The sequence below is a fragment of the Microtus ochrogaster genome, chromosome 7 (genome assembly GCF_000317375.1).
Source record: "Microtus ochrogaster isolate Prairie Vole_2 chromosome 7, MicOch1.0, whole genome shotgun sequence".
Lineage (NCBI taxonomy): Eukaryota > Metazoa > Chordata > Mammalia > Rodentia > Cricetidae > Microtus > Microtus ochrogaster.
Genome location: NC_022014.1, coordinates 38,937,299 through 38,953,996, shown reverse-complemented (window position 1 = coordinate 38,953,996; position 16,698 = coordinate 38,937,299). Strand labels below are relative to the sequence as shown.

Genomic DNA, 16,698 nt, shown 5'->3' with positions numbered 1-16,698 from the left:
CCGCGGCGAGCAGGCGGGGCGCGTCGTGAGCGGGGAGGCCTTTCCGGGCCTGCGGCGGCCAGCGCAAAATGCGGCGGCGGCCGCGCTGAGTCCCGACCTCCGGGAGCGCGCTGGGCCGAAGTGGCCCGCGCCGTGGCCGCTTGGCGACATGTCGGCGGTCAAGGAAAACCCGTGCAGGAAATTTCAGGCCAACATCTTCAACAAGAGCAAGTGTCAGAACTGCTTCAAGCCCCGCGAGTCGCATCTGCTTAACGACGAGGACCTGACGCAGGTGAGCTGCCGCGGGGTGCGGAGCTGGGAGTCCTGCCTACGAGTCGGGCGAGGAGCGCGGAGCCTGCGAAGGCCAAGAAAAAATAAAAATGGAGCAGGCAAAAAATGCTTGAGAGTTGGGGGATGGGGTTGGAATGGGGGCGGGAAGAGTATCGATAGAGCCGGGACAAAGGGAAAATCCTCAAGTATGCCGAAAAATAACATCCTTTCCCGTTCCCATAGCTCTGCTGTGTGATTCATGCTTTTTTGGTGACTCAAAAAATGTTTGGTTTCCCTGGTTAGGAACAAAGTGGGGCTTGCTTGATGCTTGTCAGGATTCTCCTACCCACCCCCAGACTCTTGTCCGTGAGGCTGGACTCAGACTTGGCCACCAGACTGTCCCAGGAATTGGCTTGTCTGCGTGGGCCACCAGCTTCCATCTTGTGGAACAGAGCCTGCCCTCCTAAGTCACTGTCACCATCAGCGCTTGGAGAGAGGTGGGGTGTCTCCAAATGGGGATGGGTGGCTCTTGCTCTTGAACTGAAGGTAGGGGTAGCATTTGGTGAGGGGTAGGGGCTTCCCTTCCTGTTTCTGCTCTCTGGCTCAGAAGTCCAAGAAGATTTGTGCATTCTAGGGAAAGTTGACTCCCTCCTCCTTCTGTCCTTATCTGTTGGTCGGGATTTTGGATCAGGTTAGTAGTAGCTCTGTCTTACCCGCGTCAAAGTCACAGACATGAAAAACACAGTTCTAGGGCTTCATCCCCGAGTCGTGTAGGAGTTGGGCGATTTGTGTTGGTACAAGGTCTTCAATTTGGGCGACAGGCCCTGTTGGCCCTTGGGAACTGGTAGCTCTCAGACTTCTGGTGTTGAAGATTCCTGGCCTTATTTGCATCACTTTGGGAAGGATCTGTGCATCCTGTTTACCTTTTCCCCTACTCTTTAGTTGCCTCTCGGCACCTGCTTGCCCTCTGCTTGCCGAATGCCAGCGGAGTTCCCCATGCATTCCAGCCCAGTGCCACCTAGTCATAGCCCCTCCTTTTTGGGAAGAGCTGTTTAGACCGAAAACATGGCTTTGAAGTGCCTAGTTTGACTGTTTTTAATGCCTTTACGGGCAAGCAAGGTTTGACTTGTTTTATGGGGCAAACCAGAGTCTGGTGGTAGGGCAAGGGTTATGGCATCTTTCTCTGAGGTCAGATTTCCAATAGCCAGGAAGTAATGAGGAAGCTTAACCAGATTCTCCAGGTCTCAGTCATTTGTCTGGGAGGACACCCAAGGCCTTAGATACCTGTGTGTTTGGGAAGGGCAGAACTGAGGAGAGAAATGGCGATCCCCCTTTTCATCTGAACTCTGTTCTGGGAAGCAGTTTATGGGATTTATGAGGTGACTGCTTCTGGTCTTGGTGTGACTTTCTGAAGTCTGACCTTGAAGAAATCTCCTACCTCTGTGTGTTTTAATTTCCTTATCAGTAAACTGGTAATAGTGATTACTGACTTACTTCTCCCACAGAACTATTATGAAAAGCAAGAAATAGATTTCATTAAGCTTTCCCTTTTATAACTTAACAAACCGAAAAACCACCATTGAACAGTCAACTCTGATTTAAGAAGTTTCAGGACTTGGCAAAGGCTGATTTGAGGGAGGTTTGTAAGTTTCCAGGTTATTTGAAGCAACCACACAAACTGGTAATTAGATATTTATGCTACACAGGGCCTTCTTCTGATTCTTAAATTTAGATGAATGGGTGGAATTTAACTGTTTGAGTCTAAAATATTAAAATAAAAAATCTGTTATTAATTAAACTCAAGGGATGAGACAAATTGAATGTATTGGACTCTTACGTTATTTTCAAAGTAGAATTCTAGGTTTTGAAACAGGCCTGAGACCTCCAGGGCACAATTGGAGTAGTAGTTCCTAAAATAATGAGTAGGGCTATTTGTGTGGGGAAAGATTAGCCCAGCCTTCTACCTCCTGGGATCTTTCAGGAAGAAACTGCTCTTGAAAGGAGAGCTGGGAGACTACAGGCTGCTGCCAGCAGCATTTGTCGCTGCTCGGTATCCGGTTCTCCCAGAGCCTTTTGCTCTCCTTATGGGTCCATTGGAAAACCTCAGCCAATTGGTTCCTGTCAGCTTCCCCCCAATCCCCTGCTTCCTGCTGCCCCTCCCACCCAGAGCTTATTTTAGACTGTCCAAGCTGGAAGATACATCAACCATCATCAAAGCCACCCCCTCTGTAATAGTTGAGGATGTGAGTCTAGGGCGGCGGGACAACTTCTGCTCTCAAGGATGTCATCTTCCCAGTAGCACACATTCCTCTGAGTCTTCTGATTTAAGCTTTATTTCCTCAGCTGTTGGTTTTGTTTATTTGTTTTCCCTTGGAGAGGTAGTGAACTTATTCCAGGCCTGCCTATGTTGTGGCATCAGACCTGGGAAGCACTTGGAGGTCAGTTAAACTAGCCACTTCCTTTCACTGCAGAAAAGCCTGCCGCTCTGAAGGGGAAGAGCTGCAGAAGCATAGCATGGATTCTTAAGTGCCTTCTTTGTCCCCTTCTCTTAAGGGTCTACAGCAGCCACCTCATGAGCAAGCACATCAGGGCAGTTGAATTTCAGAAAGTGCTCAACAGTGTTGTTTGGGGCCAAGGAGTCCTGCTTTCCCTGCCTTGGAATTCAGACTGACCTGTGATAGGTTAACCCAGATGATGCTGCGCTTGCTCAGCCTCTATTCCCAGGGTGACATTTTTCTTCAAGCCTCTCGTGCATTTTTCTGCATATTTGTGGACTGAAATATTATTTAAACCTTTAAAAAATTAACATTTATGGTGTGGTACGGGCATCTATTTGCCACAATGTACCACCTGTGAGTCAGTTCTCTCTTTTTATCATGGCTCTAGGGATCAGACTCAGGTCATTAGACTTGGCAACAAGTGTTTACCTGCTGAGCCATCTTATCTGCCCTCATTCAGCCTTGGTAAGCCTGAACTCTGTTTTTGTATTTGTTCTGCAGTGCACTTCTTTCTGCTTGACAATACTTAGTGCTCCTTTTCATGTTGTTACAACTAAAATATAAAATTGTTTTCCATATGGGCCCAGGGATGGACTGTAATTTAACCCATTCCCTCAGTGATGAACACTCAAGCTGCTGCTGAGTTTTGCTGCTGTCAATAGTGAATGTAGGGCTAGCAAGATGGCTCTGCAGGTAAAAGTGCTTGCTTTGCAAGCCCAAGCCTGGTAACCTGTGTTCTTTCTCCTGAACCCACATAAAGGTAGAAGGAGAAATCAAGTCCATAGAATTGTTCTGTGACTTTGATATGTGTGCTCTGGAATGTATATGTCCCCACACATTTATATATGTGTACAACTCACTAATTTTTGACAATTAAATGCCTATTTATTTATTTATTTATTTGGTTTTTCGAGACAGGGTTTTGCTGTAGTTTTAGAGCCTGTCCTGGAACTAGCTCTTTTAGACCAGGCTGGCCTAGAACTCACAGAGATCCGCCTGCCTCTGCCTCCTAAGTGCTGGGATTAAAGGCCTGCACCACCACCACATGGCTTAAATGTCATTTTAAAAGACTTATTTTTATTAAATTTAATTATGTGTAGGAACCTGTGCATGCTTATATGTGTGTGTTTGTGTGTGTGTGTGTGTGTGTAGGCATACACACGTATATATGCCTCAATATGTAGATATGGATATGGAAGCCAAAGGTGTTGAATCTCTTGGAGCTGATTTAACCGACAATTGTTAGCTACCTATTGTGGGTGCTGGGAACTGAACCCTGGTCCTCTGGGAGAGCAACAAGTGCTCTTAACCACTGAGCCACCTCTCCATCCCAGTGTGCCTGTCCAACTTTTGGTTGGGTGTGTGCGTGCAGGAATGAAATATTTCTCTGGGGCAGATACTTAAAAATAGAACGGTTGGGTTAACATCAAGTTCACTAAATTTCCAAAACAATGTCATAACATTTTCAGAAATGGATATTACCAAATGATTTAATTTTTGATGAGTTTCCTATTGTTTAAGTTAAACTCCCTTTTAAAGATTTATTTTTATTATTTTTAATCGCATGTTTGTATGTGGATATGTGCATATGAATACAGGTTTGATGGAATCTTACATGGCCCAAGCTGTCCTTGAACTTGCCTTGGAGCTGTGGCATACCTTTTGCTGATTTTCCTATCTCCACCTCGAAATTTTGGGATTAAATACAGGTCTATAGTAACATGATGGCCCTTTTTTGTAATATTTACTGAGTTATTTTTATTTTTTTCTGTGTATTGTTTGCATTGCATTGTTTGCTCATTTTTCCACTAGATTCCCATCCCCTGGTGATTGTAGTTTTTTGTATATACTTTTGGTCAGGATCTACAAACCTTGTATAGAGGGCCTAGTAGTAAATATTTTAGCCTTTGTGGGCCATATAAACTCTGAAAATTATGTAACTGTTACCATGGTACATATGAGCTATAGATAATACATGAGACTTGGAGAGACGAGGGCTGAAGAAATGGCCCAGTGAGTAAAGGTGTTTGCAAATGAGTTTGATATCTAAACTGGATTTCTAGGACCTCCAAGTCTCTAATATTATTAATTGGTTTACAGTTATTTTTATGCTTAGTTTTTCAAATTTATCAGACTTCTTTTTCTGAAAATCACTAACTAAATGCAGATGATCTGGAAGAGGCCTGGGGTAGTCCAGGTAGATGGCTAGGAAGGTCTTCTCTCCACAGCAATATTAAGAGACTTGAGGGAAGGAGGCTGAGTAGATTTCCTGGTGGAGAAAGCCAGGGTGTATTGAAGTATCTATCTGTCTCACCCCCCCAAAACCCCACAGATGTATCGATTTGATGTGTGTGAGAGTTTTGCCTGTGTGTGTATATATGCCACTTTTGCGTGCCTACCTGGGGAGGCCAGAAGAGGAAGATATCAGATCTCATGGAGCTAGAGTTGCAGGTGGTTGTGGCCATCACGTGGGTGCTGAAACCAAACTTGGGTCCTCTGCAGGTACAAGACTTCTTAACCACCAAGCATCTCTCCAGCCCCAGCTATCTTTAACATAGACAGAGAAAGCAAATTTGGATTAGGTTTATGGGTGGAAATTCTGAGGTAAATCTCACCTTATAAGGTGAATATCCAGTGTGGCTCCTTAGGTGGAACCATCCGCCCAGAACCAGAAGTGGATATTAGAGCTCAGTGAAGAAGGCTCTGAGTGTTCATCTGGGTGTTTGCTGAAGTTAGAGATGTGAGTGGTTTACTGAGGATAGTGTGAGCACAGAGAGACAGCCTCCATCCCCATGGGTAAGTAGAAGAGGAGGTCTCAGAGAGGGGCTATTCCGTGGGGGAAGTAAATCTCTCCTAGGGCTTCTAGTCCTCTTGGTCTGATTATGTCTCCATTGTACCCTTACTGTCTACTGCCATGACTTCAAGGGCTGTAGGGTGGGAAGCTTTGGTACATAGTGTCAAGCTAGGACTGGGCTTCTATAGAACATTCCATCAGGGCTCTATTATTGTTCATATTTTCTTAGAAGTTCCAGGATACAGAATTTGTCCTACAGTGTTTATCTCAGAAACAATGGAGAAATGTCTTGCTCACCTTTATTTTATACTGTTGGTAACTGTGTCAGCTGTTGAATGTTTGGCAGAGGATGTGTCTGAAGTCCCAGATACATAACATCCTCTTAAGATTCAGTGTCATTAGTCATCAGGGAAATGCAAATCAAAATTACAGTGAGGTTCCACTTTATATTCATGGAGATGATTATAATTCTTAAAAAAAATTAATAAAGTAGGTGAAGACCTGAAGAAATTGCAGTCCTTGGTCATTGCTGGTGGGGACAACATGGTATCACTGCTGTGGAAACACAGTTGGACGGTTTCTTTAAAAGTTAGGTTTAGAATTACTGTGAACCAGCAGTTCCAGAAAGTAGGTGTCCTCTAATACCTGGGTGTAAATACATGACCGCACTACTCAGAGTGGCCCGAAGATGACAACAGTGACAGCTTGTGAATACATACACTGAATTGTCCTTAACAAGGAGCAAAGTATTAAGACATGCGGTGACATAGGTGTACCAAGAGAGCATGATGCCAAGTGAAAGACTCTCACAAAAGAGATCACACAGTGTGTTTGCATGAGTATAGAAGGAACCAACCGCGTCTCTAGAAACAGAAGGCAGATTGGTGGTTGCCAGAGACTGGGGGAAGGAGTGACAGCTAATGGGATTGAGATTCTATTTGGGGGGTGATGAAATGTTTTGGAACTGGATGGAAGAACTTGTTGCACAATATTGTGTAATATGCTAAATGGTATTGAAATGTTCACTTAATGTGGCTAATTCTATATTATGTGGATTTTACCTCATAAAAAAGGAAAAAATATACAAGGATTGTATCCATACCTGCCCTCTGCTCTTTATGCCATTTGCACTATCTGGTGGTTTCTGGAATCTAGATTAGGGATTGGAATTTTTTCTTATAGGGCCAGATAGCAAGTATTTTAGGTTGTATAGGCCACCTGGCAAAGTCAAGGCATTTTTATAATTCCTTATATAACCATTTAAATAATGTAAAAAGGAGTTAGGCATACCTATAATACATACCTATAATACAAGCACTTGTGAGGCAGAGTCAGAGTGAGTAAAAACAATTAAATAAATTAAATGTAAAAGCCATAAAAATATTTTAAAATTTATTATGAGAGAGTGAAAGTGTTTGTGTGTGTGTGCATGTGCACACGTGCAGGCCACATGACAACTTTATAGAGTTGTTTCTCTCCTTCCACTTTTAACTGTATTTTTTTTTTTTTTTGGTTTTGTTTTGTTTTTCGAGACAGGGTTTCTCTGTGTATCTTTGGCTGTCATGGAATTCACTTTGTAGACCAGGCTGGCCTCGAACTCACAGAGATTTGCCTGCCTCTGGCTCCCAAGTGCTGGGATAAAAGGCATGCACCACCATGCCTGGCACCTCTCCTTTCACTTTTATATGGGTTCCCAGAATACAACTCAGGTCATCAGCCTTTTGCTGCAAGAGCTTTTTACCCATCACACCAGCCAGCCCAGGTATGTTGTTTTTTTCTAAATCTGATAGATGAAAAACACTATCATTTTTTCCTCTGTAAAGAAGTTTAAATGTGTGAGTTCATCTTCTGGTAGAATTAAGTTCATATATCTACCTTCTTGGTGCTTTAGCTATGCATGACTGCTGCCCAGAAGTTCTGTCCACAACTGGGCCATACAGGCTCCTCCGGAGACTCTGGTGTGGCATGTGGGGAGCCCTTATCTCCCTTCTCCTCAGTGTTGCCCTAGAGAAGGCTCTGAGCTAGATGTTCTTGTATTGCTCTTCTCTTGCTTGCTTCTCCTGTCTGTGCTCTCTTTCTCTTACCCTTGGTATCTTTCTGCCAACTTTGGGGAGTTTTTTCTATGAATATTACATCTTCTTTAGTAATTAATTCCCTTTGATGTATTCAGAAACTCTTCTGTGGGTTCTGACATCACCCTTGTAGAGGCAGGTTTTGGTGGCAGAAGAAAGAAGGATTTTGGCCAGAGCCCAGATTGTCTGCGAATGGCCTCTGGAAAGCTAGTGAGTTCTGGATCAGGCATGAGTGTTGTTGCTCTCTGTGCTGCACACACCTTTTCAAGTCATTTGACTTCAGCCATGTCTCATGCAGCTTCTTGAATCTTTGTGCTCTCCCAACGTTTGGCAGTTGTCTCCTAGCTTGCTTCCCTGGGCTGAAATTCTCTTCAGAATTATTTTTCCCTTGCCATGTAAAAGGATAGCAGTCTCAGACCTGTGTTCTCTCAGGCACAGTGTGCAAGATGACCCAGAAAGGTGAATTAGAGCGTTGATCTGTAAAGTACATACATGTACTTATGTACGTACATGTGTGTATGTATGCTTTTGGATCTGTGGAGTCCTTAAGTACCTCCAGCATGGTCATTAATATTCCAAAGGATGCTGATGGCCTTTTTCTGTGTGTAGGAGCCTTTACTTGAGCTATCTTGTGACCACTAGGACGCCTTGCCATTTAACTGAAATCAAGACATTGATTTGAATATTTGTCTTTTTAATTTATTTATTTATCTGCTTGCTTTCATGTTCATTTGTTTAAGATAGGGTCTTATTGTGTAGCTCTGACTGTCCTGAAGCTCACTATGTAGACCAGGCTGGTCTTGAACTCACAGATATCACCTGTCTCTGCCTCCCGAGTGCTGGGATTGAAGGTGTGTGCCACCTCACTAGTCTGAATGTTTAAGTGGTTCTCAAGCTGCTTAATTTTATTGTATTTTTAATTTATCCTCCCTCCCTGTGTGTGTACATACATGAATTCATGCAGTGATTTGGCACACTCAACCGCAGAAAACAGGTCTTTCTTTATCCTGGGAACTTTGCTCTTCAGGCTGCCCTTTTTCATCTGCATGGCATGGTTGGCCCAGTTGGATAGTTTTAGGCTTTTCAGTAAATCTGTATTCCTTCACCAAAGCAAAGCTCTGTATAGTACTGGCTAGGGTTCTTAGTGACAGAGGCACTTACTTAGGTCATCCCCTAGGGCCTGCGGGGCGGTTTGAAAACTGCCCCAGATTTTGTGACTGTTCCAATTTCAGCAGTTGAAACTGTTTCCCAGCTGCCCTAGGTTGGACCTGCCACTGCCCTGCTCATCCACTCCCACAGTGTCATTATGTCCTTCTGGGGAAGGCGGGGAGAGCCAGTGGGTTGATTTGCTGGCATTTCGTCTCTAGAGACTGGAATCTTCCAAATCCCTTTCAGTCAAGGTCACCCTAGTTCAGCGAAAACCACAGTTGTTTTTTTTGCCTGGGGCTCTTCTAGCTTGACCCTCCAGGATTTGGTTTAGGATAGCACACAGCCCTGGTGAGTGAAGCTTATAGTGTGTCTACATATTTGGCTCTGCACCTCCTTCATCCCTACCCCAGCCTGAATATATTTAATCGCCTATCAGAGTCATGATTCCATAAGGCCCCAGATAGTAGAGGCCGGCTTGACTGGTGGCAACATGACTCCCAGGCAGAGAAAGGGGACTGCTCACAGTTGATTCACATTGAGTCTGTGACACAGAACTCAGGTATCTGTGACTTCTATGCCAGTACAACATGGGCTATGAACTCACTTTCCTCAGTTCAGGAGGGCCACCTTAACATAAATTTTCCATTTGTCTTTTGTCTGGCTAGGGCAGGTCTGTTGTCAGGAGTTTGTACATTATAGAATAAATTACCGTGCTAAGAAGAGGGACTGTCCCATCCCTGCCCTCCTCAGGACCCCATGCCATTACCTCACTAAACAGATGAATTGTCTTTGCTTAATTGATGGAGCAGCTAAGAGCTGTGAGTTGTGTGCCTAGGTCACAGGAAGGCTAGTATGGGCTTTTCCAGAGTTCTGTTTGGTTTCCTTGCCCTCGGGAAGTTCACCTATTATCAGAGGTTCCCTGGTTTGGGGGTATTTACAGGGATGTGTGTGCAGGGTTCGTGCATGTCTGTGTTTATTTTGTGCAGCTATGAGGACCCGCAGGGAACCTCATGTCCCCCAGAAAGGCTTCTGGCCTGTGGTAAAAGCCACACCTTCGGCATGTCTCTGAACAGGAGTCACCTTTTTTTCCCCTGGAAAAGGAATTCAGAATTAGGAAATAACCATGTCCTCTATCTATTCAGACACTGGTTTTAACAGACAAACTGACTCCTTGGTACACTCTGTGCCTATGCTTTCTTACCTCCTCATTCTTTCCCTGACTGAAGGGGCTGAGTGAAATGGGAACAGCTGCTGAGAGCCCCAGTGGAGTAGAGAAAGGGGGTCATTTTCAAGGTCCCCTGGTTTATACTCAGAGCCTCATTGTGAGGACTAGGGAAGACACTGGGGCATGGGAGCTTTGGGACCCTGTGGGGTCAAAGGATCTGCCTGCTTTCCACTTGAGGATGCACCGTGACCTAGAAATTTGACAGCTGCACTTTTCCATTTTAGTGTGCCACATAAGACAGTTGGAATAGCAGAGAGCAGGCTTTCAGCTCAGATTTGCTTCACATCCAACATTTTCCCTATGGATTTGAGCAGGCTTCTTAGGGTTAAGTGTCTGTGCCCTCATCTGAAACTCTGGGTTATTGTAACACTGGCTCGGAAGTCTAGGGAACAATAAGATGCATGCACAGCCCTCAGTAACTCCAGGGTAGTATAGGAGGGACTGAGAGCTCATAAACACCAGGTAGAATGGGTACTCTGTAAACAGGATGTTTTGCAAACACTGAGCATGCAGTACAGAGTGAGCATGTGGGACATCTGCCCTGCCCTGGCATGTACTCAGCACAATGTCCTGTCTATTTAGCTATGTAAGCCAGTCTGTCCTTAAATTCAGTATCCTCCTGCCTCAGTAGCTTGAGTCTCAGGATAATAGGTGTATGCCGCCATGTAGGGATGGCCAGTGTCCTAGAACTAAACAGGGTAGGAGATTTTCCTGGATAGTTTTATGTCACCTTGACACAAGCTAAAGTCATCTCAATTTAAAAAAATGCCTCCATAAGATTGGGTTGTAGGCAGGCTTGTAAGATAGTTTCTTAATTAGTGATTGGTGGAGGAGGGCCCAGCTCATTGTGGTTGGAGCCATACCTGGGTTGTTGGTCCTGGGTTCTATAAGAAAGCAGGCTGAACAAGCCATGGAGAGCAAGCCAGTAAGCAACACCCTCCATGGCCTCTGCATCAGCTCCTGCCTCCAGGTTCCTGCCCTGTTTGAGTTCCTGTCCTGATTTCCTTCAGTGATGAGCAGCAATGCTGAAGTGTAAGCCAAATAAACCCTTTTCCTCCCCAACATGCTTTTTGGTCATGGTGTTTCATCACAGCAATAATAGATTCTGGCTGAAGGGGCTAGCTTAGGCTCCACACTGAAGCAGAAGGAATACATAATGCTGTGACCTTTCAGTTGAACTGACCCTCAAGCCTGCTCTGTCTCTCCCAGCCCCCCAATTGTGAGCCCCTGAACTCTGCTGTTGTCCTGCTATCGCTGCTTTGTACCTCCAGGGCCATCTCATATTGGCCCAGAGAGATCAGCAGGCTCTGCTTGGTCTCGTTTGTGTAGGTTTGGTTTCTGGATGATGGCGATATGAGGATTGAACTGGCTTGAAAACTTTAGGAGTACAGGAAGTGAAAGGGCCAAATGTCGTCCTCTTCATGTGGAAAGTGGGTAACGAAGGTGGGGGAGATGCAAGAGAACCTAGGCTCGTCTCTGCTATGTCCCAATGTCAGCTATACAGTTGCCTTTTAGATGTCAGGCAAAATGCTAAGGTGGCCAGAACCAGGCCAGGTCAAAATTGCTGGCTGACCAAGAAATCTGACCAGGGTGGGTTATAGCCCCTGCTTTTCAGCACTGAAGTGGTCCCTCAGCTACCACACTGTCCTTGTTGTTTCAGGACTCTTCTAGATGCTGAGCCATCCTGTATGGAAACTACTGAAGGCTCTTCTCACAGGCACTTATCACCTGGGCAGACAAAGCCCTCTACTTAACAGTCTGCATCTGCCTTCCTGCCTGGAAGTTTGTGAGTCCTCTTTGTGGACCATGGTTAGCAGGCAGCAAGGACATGGTCTCCCATGGTGTACAGGTGTTTCTAGTCTGAAATTACAGGGTTATCAGCTTACTCTGGAGTATGTATCTCTCTTCCCATGGTATTCATAGCTGACAGAACTATTGTCCCAGGCCACTGTTAACTCTTTCCTATTCACAGGGACTAGGTGTGGAGAAGTCCTGTGACTTGTCAGGAAGAGCCGGGCCAGAACAAGCTCCTGTGTTTTTGGATAGTTGTAGATCAGCTGCCTGCCAAATGGGCCAGCTAGAGGATCTAGTCTGGGCTGTCTTTAAGTGAGCTTTCTTGTGTCTGTCTTCCTGTCAGGCTCCTGCACTGTTCTTTGTTTGTTTGTTCTTTGTTTTTAATGAGAAGGGGCTTTGCGTGGAACTGGTTATGACTTCTGTGTAGAGTTACTGCCTACAGGCTGTCCAACATCTATCATTCTTCCCTCTGCCATAGAAAGGATTATTCTCTTAACAGTCCTGCAGAGTGGGCAGCCTGTTGGGGAAGAGCCTTTTAGTAGTAACACTCCCTTCCCCCACCCACCCTCTGTTGGGGTCTAGTCTTGCAGGACCTCTTAGGCCAGTTGGATCAGAGGGGAGGAGGTATATAGCCCATATCTGTAGGCCTGCCAGCTATGTGCCAGGGGTATGGGATCTGTTGTTTTTGTTCTTTAAGGTGTAATTCATATAACACAAAATTAATCATATTAAAGTGTATAATTCAGTTGCATTTAACACATTCACAGTGCTATGAAATCACTATCATGCTCCAGCTGAAGCCGTTTTCTGTGTCCCGTAACACCTTATAACTATTCAGCCATCCTGCATCCCACTTCCTGTCCCCAGGTTATCACTACTCTGAATTTGCTTTCATTCACGATGGGAATTTCATAAAAATGGGATCACAAAACCTATGACCTTTGATCTGTCTTTTTTCACTCAACTAATGTTCTCATGGCTCACCTACCTTGAGTATTATTTACACTTTCTTGTTTTTGGCTGTGTAATATTCCAGGGTATGACTGCACTGCGTGTTGTTTACTCGCTCCTGTTAATGACATCTGGGTTATTCCTACCTTTTGGCAATAGAATAGTGTTGCTGTGAATATTTGTGCATAGCGGTGGTTCTCGACCTTCCTAATGCTACTACCCTTCAATACACTTCCTCATGTTGTGGTCACCCCAACCATAAAATTACTTGGTTTCTCCATCATAACTGTTATTTTGCTACTATTATGATTTGTAATATAAATATCTAATGTGCAGGATATCTGATGTGACCCCTGTGAAAGGGTCGCTATCCACATGTTGAGAACCATAGGTGTTATACATTTTTGTCTGAGCATCTACTGTCAGCTTTTTTCCAGTAGAGAAGTGAGGATCAGATCTGGACTGCTGCATTTCTGCTGGTGGGGTGGATTTGAATCAGCCCCTGGAGCCAGAGGTTGACCTTGGATTGTCAGGTGGTAGATGCTGCCATGAAGCTGCCTCACTTAGATGATACTGGCGTGGGATGAGAGCCACACTGTCTCAGCCACTTGGAGAGTTCCACATTTTCTGCCCTTTCATCTCACTTGATGAGCTTCTGAACTGCAGAGGGGACTAGAGCTGTGTAGGACTGTTGGCAGAAGGGTTGAAGGGTACAGGACTGGAAAGCTGGATAGTCACTGGTAGGTGAGGTGCTTGGAAGCGATTGGAAGGGGTTTGTGGTACTCAGCATTGGGTCTCAGAGGAGCTTAGGTTTTTGGGGAAGAAAGGCCTTCTCTGTCCTTTAGCTCTACAGGAGAATTACAGTGTGTGTGTGTGTGTGTGTGTGTGTGTGTGTTTTTATTACTTTGACAGTTCATTCTTTGAAACAAAACATGGAATTTGAGCCTGTTTTGATGGTCCTCACTGGCAGCCTCATCACTAAGGAGGCTGAGGCTGGAGAATGATAAATTCTAGGCCAGGACAAATGGCACCTTAGTGCTTATAAAACATTTTCTCTCATAGGTTCATTACTAAAAGGATACTAGAACTGCTGGCCTAGCTCAAGATGGTCTATTTGCAAAGAACTCCATATACCTGGGTGTAGGTGAAGTTTCTCTTGTGTCGTAGCAGATGCTTCCCAAATAATCACTCAGAGGCTTAATATTAATTATAAATGCTTGGCCAATAGTTCAGGCTTGTTACTAGCTAACTCTTGTATTTAAAATTAACCCATATTTCTTATTTCCCCTTTGCCACATGGCTCATGGCTTGTTACCTCAGTTTGTACATGTCCCGTGTCTTCTGCATCTGCTTGCATCTCAAGACTCTACCCTTCTTCCTTTCAGCATTCTCAGTTTGGCTCTCCTACCTAATCTTATCCTATTCAGCTATTGGCCAATCAGCTTCTTTATTAAACCAATCACAGTGACATGCATTAGCACAGTGTAAAAGAATATTCCACATTTTTCCATTTTTGTCTAATTAAAGATTTTAGTGTTAACATAGTAAAATTATATCAAGTAAGAATTACAGTTACAATGGGAGGGGGAGGAAGTGGAAATTTTGATTGCAATTATCTATAAAGTAATAAAAAATTATCAGAGAAAAAAGAAAATACAAAAAACAAAATAGTGAAAATATTGAAGCTCGAGTTCAAAGAACTAATTGAAAGCTATGTCAGTATAAATGCTATTTGGTGTTGGTGAGGGAATAACCAAATAGAACAACACATAATGTATGGAAATAAACCCATGCAATCTTGGAAAATACTATCATAAGTCTTTTGAGACACGTGTCATTGAATCAGTGGCCAAAACTGACTCCTGCAAATTGTAAAAAAGAAAGAAAAATAAGGATTTAAGAATAAAAATAGTTACAATATCTAGTCTTTGTATTTGACAAAATTAGAGAAAATATTTTATTATCTATTTTATCTTAGTGAGTCTACAGTTTTATACCTAATTTACCTTTTACAACAACTAAGGAAAACTTTAACTATGACTATCTTGTCTTCATCAAAAATGCCAGAAGGGGGAAATGTTACCTAACAACAGGGACATCTGGGGCCAGAGAGGTGGCTCAGAGGTTAAGAGCTCTCGCTGTTCTTCCAGAGGTTCTGAATTCAATTTCCAGCAACCACATGGTGGCTCACAACCATCTATAACGAGATCTGGTGCCCCTTCTGGCCTGCAGTCAGAACACTATACATAATAAATAAATAAAATCTTAAAAAAAAAAAAAAAACCAACAGGGACATCTGGCTGCCTGGACAGTTATCCTAGGTTTCTCTTTGACATTGGGGCATCCAAGTTTGGCCTATAGGTCTGGTATATCTGACAGACATTTCTGAGAAGCAGCAAATTTTAAAGGACTATCTTACCTTGCCTTGGCAAAACTTGGCAGTTGCTTTCTTTGGTGTCCTGCTAGTCTAGTTTGGACAGTATTCTGTCAGTAATTGAGGCAAGAGAAGTTTCTTTGCCCAAATGGCTAGCTTTTGTGATGAAGAAAGCAAACTCCTGACACTGCCAGGAGCTGATGGGTCTCACTGTCATGAAAAGCCTTAAGTTATTAAACACATTAAATGCCATTTTCTCTAGGTCTTTGACATGTTTGAAGACCATCTATCTAAATATATCTGTGTATGACCTTGAAAACATACCTAACAACTATGTTTGACTATTATAGATGACTAATTATTAATCTGTATTTCTTAATTATACTGCATAAGCATAATACCCCAAACAAGAATAGAAACATTTATACAGTATAACAGAAATAACTTTAAATTTGTATCATTAAACTAAAATCTGTATCAATGTAAAATATTGTGAGATTAATTTCTGTTTTTGGATTAAGGTAGATTCAATAATCTATCCTTTTTTTCCTATCCTATATTATATCACCCTTTTTCTTTTTTAGAAAGAGATCTTTGAATTAACTTATTTGTTATCTAGACTACTTCCTGTTGTCTGTGGGTGCTTTAATCTTTGAAGGAACTTTGAGAAAATCAGGATAATTATTAAGTCTTGGCTGGAGTATTCTGTGAGGCTGGGTCACTCAGTCAGGAGCCTTGAAGCTGTTCTGGATGCTACATCACTTGGACCATCTGTTTTTATTGGTGTCTGGTCTCCTTGCTCTGAAAATACACTTTTAAAGGTAACATACATATTTGCATTAATACAAGTATGGAATGAACATTGTACATATCTCAGCCAAGGATGATGTGTTTGAGCAGGTAAGATATGCATCACTTGTCCTGTAGCTCTTTTAGGTTTATTTATTTATTTATTTTTTTGTCTATAGTCAGGATGTCAAGAAGTCTTCCTCAATCAAACCTGATTTTCTTTTTTTCTTTTTTTTTTATATCCAAAATGTGTTTATTGGGATGGTTTCCACTCATCTCGAATCCGGTGCTTTTCAGTGCTGCTTCCTCCTGAAGGAGCATCCTTCTGTCAGTCTTGCTTTCCCGCCTGTAGGCTGACAGAGGACAGTGGAGCAGCCAACACACAGGACTACCGTCTGTGCATGGCTAAAGACCATGGTGATTTTATAGCATCCTGGGCACTTCATATCCATAAAGTAGGAATTGGGGCTCTGCACCAGGCACTTTTTCTTGTGTTTCCTCTTTTCCTCCTCTGGAGAGGGATGAAGGAGATCCTTTGCGAGAGGCATGTTCTCATAGGGAGGTCATCACTGCCTGAAAGAAACCTGATTTTCTTTAACCCAGAATGAACCCACAGCTTCTCGTTTCATGTATAAATAAAAGCAAAACCTTTCCCCCAAAGTAGCACACCTTTTGTTTTAAATTTTGAAGTCAAGATACTTTTAAAATGTATAGGTTGGTTTAATCTATCAACTTTTATAAACCAGTGTTTCTTAGCAGCCAAAAAAAAATTTAAAGAACACAATAACTTAGAGAATAAATCA

General features: G+C 43.3%; 2 protein-coding genes across 9 annotated transcripts in view; one reads left to right on the top strand and one right to left on the bottom strand.

Annotated features, from left to right (window-relative positions):
- Window positions 1–6: 6 nt before the first annotated feature.
- Mprip (myosin phosphatase Rho interacting protein) overlaps window positions 7–16,698 on the top strand; it is a 131,520-nt gene continuing 114,828 nt past the window's right edge. For all 8 annotated transcript variants that reach the window (XM_026780129.1, XM_005349968.1, XM_026780131.1 and 5 more), the window contains exon 1: window positions 7–271. In XM_026780129.1, coding sequence (XP_026635930.1) covers window positions 149–271 — 123 coding nt within the window. In that variant the 5' untranslated portion in view covers window positions 7–148. The remainder of the gene's footprint in view (window positions 272–16,698) is intronic.
- LOC101979374 (40S ribosomal protein S27-like) lies at window positions 16,111–16,474 on the bottom strand. Its single transcript, XM_005349965.3, has one exon. The coding sequence runs from the start codon at window positions 16,441–16,443 to the stop codon at window positions 16,189–16,191; it is 255 nt and encodes an 84-aa protein (XP_005350022.1). The 5' UTR covers window positions 16,444–16,474; the 3' UTR covers window positions 16,111–16,188.

Excerpts from the sequence above, each read along its gene's own strand:
- LOC101979374 (XM_005349965.3), bottom strand. The coding sequence starts at position 16,443 with ATGCCTCTCGCAAAGGATCTCCTTCATCCCTCTCCAGAGGAGGAAAAG.